The sequence below is a fragment of the Rhinopithecus bieti genome, unplaced genomic scaffold (assembly GCF_001698545.2).
Source record: "Rhinopithecus bieti isolate Rb0 unplaced genomic scaffold, ASM169854v2 scaffold_63390, whole genome shotgun sequence".
Lineage (NCBI taxonomy): Eukaryota > Metazoa > Chordata > Mammalia > Primates > Cercopithecidae > Rhinopithecus > Rhinopithecus bieti.
The window spans coordinates 43,390-48,013 of NW_016823864.1; the positions used below are offsets into that span (position 1 = coordinate 43,390).

Consider the following 4,624-nt stretch of genomic DNA (forward strand, 5'->3'; position numbering starts at 1 on the left):
ATACTATGCAGCCATAAAAATGGATGGGTTCTTATCCTTTGTAGGGACATGGGTGAAACTGGAAGCCATCATTCTGAGCAAACTATGGCAAGGACAGAAAACCGAACACTGCATGTTCTGACTCAGGTGGGAACTGAACAATGAGAACACTTCGACACAGGGTGGGGAACATCACACATCGGGGCCTGTCGTGGGGTGTGGGGACAGGGGAGGGATAGCATTAGGAGTTATACCTAATGTAAATGATGCGTTAATGGGTGCAGCACACCAGCACGGCACATGTATACCTATGTAACAAATCTGCATGTTGTGTACATGTACCCTAGAACTGAAAGTATAATAAAAAAATAAATTATGGTAATGTTCACACACAAAAAAAGAATGAGACAGCAAAAATTGTAACTAGGGAGACTCCATGGGAGTCTTATGTAATTATTAGGAGATGGGAAGAGGTGTTACTAGTAAGCATGTTCTGGGTTGTCCTCTTGGTGCACATACACAGTGAGTGTACATGCTTGTTCATATGTCATATGCCTCATTAGCATCTTAAATCTCCACCCACGAGTGTGTTTTACACTACTATAATAAGTAAATGGTCAGTATGTTGACAGGTAAAATCAAAGTTTGCATGCTTTCTACAGGGAACATTTCCTACTGGAGGTAGCTTTGCTTAAATCAGCTGGAATACAATGCAAATACTTTGGTTTATTGTGTTGATGATATGCAGTCACCATGCAATCACCGTGGTTGCTGCATCCTGAGAACGTGGTGACTTTCTTGACCACCTATCCTGCCTCAATAGTACTTGTCTTTATTTCCAACGACCAACTCTGGACTAATATTAAACTGTTTCATCAATATTGTCAGCAGTGGGAAAATCACAATTCTTAAACATATTTGAGCTTGATTAGTGTCATTAGCTGTATCCCCAGAATAAATTATTTTACAACCTTAGAGCTTCAATATTTATTATTAATAAAAGTACTATTTCCCCCAGGGCTGATTTAATTCATACATGGTGGCTATAAGTATTTTCACTGAATGTCTTTCCTAAATATAGTAATTATTTAAGAATAAAATAAAACCACTCATGTTTCAAAGATATTATAATCAATGCATTATATTTTGTCATATTTAATGTATTTATAATTTCTAAAACATGCCAAAATAAGAATTTTATTATTTTTTCTAGAATAACAGACTAAGGGTTTCTAAATCATAACTTTGCTTACCTTTGCATATGGTTTTGACTGCTACCATTGAATTTAGGTTGAATTTTAAATGTACTGTTTAGCCTGTGTGGTTTTTGGTTCATTTGTGAAAGCAAATATAATAGACTTGGACTAACTTGGCTTCATTTCTTCTCTCTTGCTCTTATTACATCTCGGGCTTTAGAAATGACTAGGATTCAAATAAGGTTGGTTTTGAATCAAGCAACAGAAAAATCCCAGAAAAGACTGAGGGAAATAGCTACTGGACATTGCCTTTCAGTGAGATTTATGCATGAAACAGAGTTCAATGAAATTCATGATATTATTGCAAGTTTGTTAAATTTAGAAACTGACTACTTACAACATATTAGGACACTTATCTTAGTTTGTCTATCACACCCCTAGCTTGGGGAACTGGACATAACAGAAAAGGATATTGCTGCTGTAATAAGATTGGGAATAAATACTTACATATTTGTAAATATTTCTCTTAATAATCCTTAGATATGTGTCATTCTTGCTCAGTCATGTTGGCACAACAGTTTATGATTCCAGAGACTGCTTCCCACCAAATTCAAGCCATGGTGTTTTCAGCTATTTATGTTTTTTTTTTTTCTTTTACCCAGTATGCTTCACAGTTGACATCATTATGGTGGGGTTCCCCAGGCAATCCCTGAGCCTTAGAGCTCACCGTCCTACCTTATCCTTCTTGCTTGGCATGCTGTGTTGTTGAGTCCCTCTCACTCCATACTTGAGTTTTAATAAGGCCTCAGTTTGGAGGAACCAGAGGAATGCATTGCCATGTATGTTGGCTTCAGAATCCAGATCCTCTTGAGGATAAAGACTTTACATTTATTATTCATAGTACAAAGTAGTATTTTTAAGACGTGGACATGTTTCACTCAAATTAAATATAAATGATTTTATCAGTTGTCGACATGGTCAAAATAGAGTATCAAGTTCACCAAATGTTCTGCTTTAGGCTCTCCCAGCACAAAGATCAATATATACAAATTGGTGGATGTTAGTTTTTTTGGTGTAGGTTTTTGTTTGTCTTCATTTTGAAAGATTTTTTCTTACTTTATGCAGATGTAAAGTACATGAAGCTTACCAAAAGCTTTAGTGTACCAACTATTTTTAAACCAAAAGTTCAAATATGTCAGTATTCAAAGTGACATTCTGGATACCGTTTTTTGTTTGTTTGAGATGGAGTTTCGCTCGTGTTGCCTAGGCTTAAGTGCAATGAATGATGCGATCTCGGCTCACCACAACCTCTCTGCCTCCTGGGTTCAAGCGATTCTCCTGAATAGCTGGGATTACAGGCATGCACCACCTCATCAGCCTAATTTTGTATTTTTAGTAAAGACAGGGTTTCTCCATGTTGGTGAGACTGGTCTCAAACTCCCAACCTCAGATGATCCGTACCCCTTAGCCTCCCAAAGTGCTGGGATTACAGCAAATAAAAAAGCACCCAACCTCTGGATACCATATTTTATGTCGTATAGTTTGCATTTGTTAGTACTACATTTCAGTTTTTTCTTACGTGGTGGAAGGTTATAAAAATGTATTCCAATTGATTTCTTAAGTAACAGTAGAATCTGTTTTTTCAGACAGTAGCATACGAACTCTTGATATACCACCTTTAGAGGTACTGAAAGCAGCTGGATAAATTTGGTAAAATCTGGAATTACAAGCTCATTAGAGGCACAGTCAAGAAAACACGTTAGCTCAATTTAATTTATTTGTCTAAATTCTTGTTGAGCCATATTCATCAGTATATGTAACACTAACTATGTAAACAACTCCTTTATACTGAGTCTGAACTTGTTTCATCTGGTGGTTTTACTTTAAATTTTTGAGCTGTATAACATTCAAAAAAGTAACAGAAAATAATAGAATTTGATTCAAAGAATATGAAAAGAAAAGTCATACAGGCACACTGAAAATGAATTGCAATCTGGCACTTGACACCTGACAAATTAACAGATTGAGCAGATTAGACCAGATCTAAATCTCTGTAAACAATATTTTTTTATTTAAAACATCATCAATGGCTGGGTGCGGTGGCTCATGCCTGTAATCCCAGCACTTTGGGTGGCTGAGGCGGGCAGATCACGAGGTCAGGAGATGGAGACCATCCTGGCTAACACGGTGAAACCCCGTCTCTACTAAAAATACAAATAATAATAATAATAATAATTAGCCAGTCGTGCTGGCATGTACCTATAGTCCAGCTACTTGGAAAGCAAGGGAATCACTTGAACCCAGCAGACAGAGGTTGCAGTGAGCAGAGATTGTAGCACTGCATTCCAGCCTGGGCGACAGAGCGAAACTCCATCTCAAAAACCACACACACACACACATACACACACACACACACACACACACAAAACAAAACAAAACAAAACAAAAAAATCAACCAAACAAAAATCATCGACAATTTAATAGGCCAGTGGGATTTCAAGAAAATAGATTGTTTACCCATTATCAATCAATATTAGGCTAAAACTAGACATTTTTTTTTTTTTTTTTTTTTTGAGGCGGAGTCTCGCTCTGTCGCCCGGACTGGAGTGCAGTGGCCGGATCTCAGCTCACTGCAAGCTCCGCTCCCGGGTTTAGCGCCAATTTCCTGCTCAGCCTCCGGAGTAGCTGGGATACAGGAGCCCGCCACCTCGCCCGGCTAGTTATTTTTGTATTTTAGATACGAGACGGGGTTTCACCGTGTTAGCCAGGATGGGTCTCATCTCCCTTGACCTCGTGATCCGCCCGTCTCGGCCTCCCAAAGTGCTGGGATTACAGGCTTGAGCCACCACGCCCGGCCAAAACTAGACAATTTTAAACACAGCATACACAAAATAAAATCAGCCAACTAGCTCCAGACTTAATCTGATTAAAACAAGACTTCTCAGTACTTGAAAACACCAAATTATTGATTAAAAAATTCATTTTGAACAGATCTTTGATCAAATGTATATATTACTACTAAGTAAAACCTAATACTAATAGGTTTGATTCATGAAATATTAGTGAATGTGTATCACTGTAGTTAAAAGTAAGCAATTATTTAAGTCCACTGTCTAAATGATTTGGATTATATTATTTGGTATTTTAATCGAGTGCCAGTATTCATGTAGCATAGAAAACCACCCATTTTTTTTTTTACTATTTTGCCATTTTATAAAATAAGACTGAATTTTTGGAGATGTTTCTGTAGAAACTAGTCTTTTCTAAAAAAGATTTAGACATCAAAAAATAGAGATATTAATGTCATATTATATACATAGTTTGCTCAACCCTACAGTAATTTGTAAAGTTGGTTTGTGTACACCAATCTGAGATTACCTAAAACATAATAACGTGTCTTTTTAATGTCATATTTAACATACCAAAGTTCAAAATATATCCAGACAGGC

General features: G+C 37.0%; 1 protein-coding gene across 1 annotated transcript in view; it reads left to right on the forward strand.

Moving 5' to 3' along the window:
• Positions 1–3,383, forward strand: part of LOC108521911 (zinc finger protein 85-like) — a 45,532-nt gene extending 42,149 nt beyond the window's left edge. Inside the window, exon 6 of the mRNA XM_017861936.1 lies at positions 3,280–3,383. Within this exon, the coding sequence (XP_017717425.1) occupies positions 3,280–3,383 (104 nt within the window). The remainder of the gene's footprint in view (positions 1–3,279) is intronic.
• Positions 3,384–4,624: the final 1,241 nt, after the last annotated feature.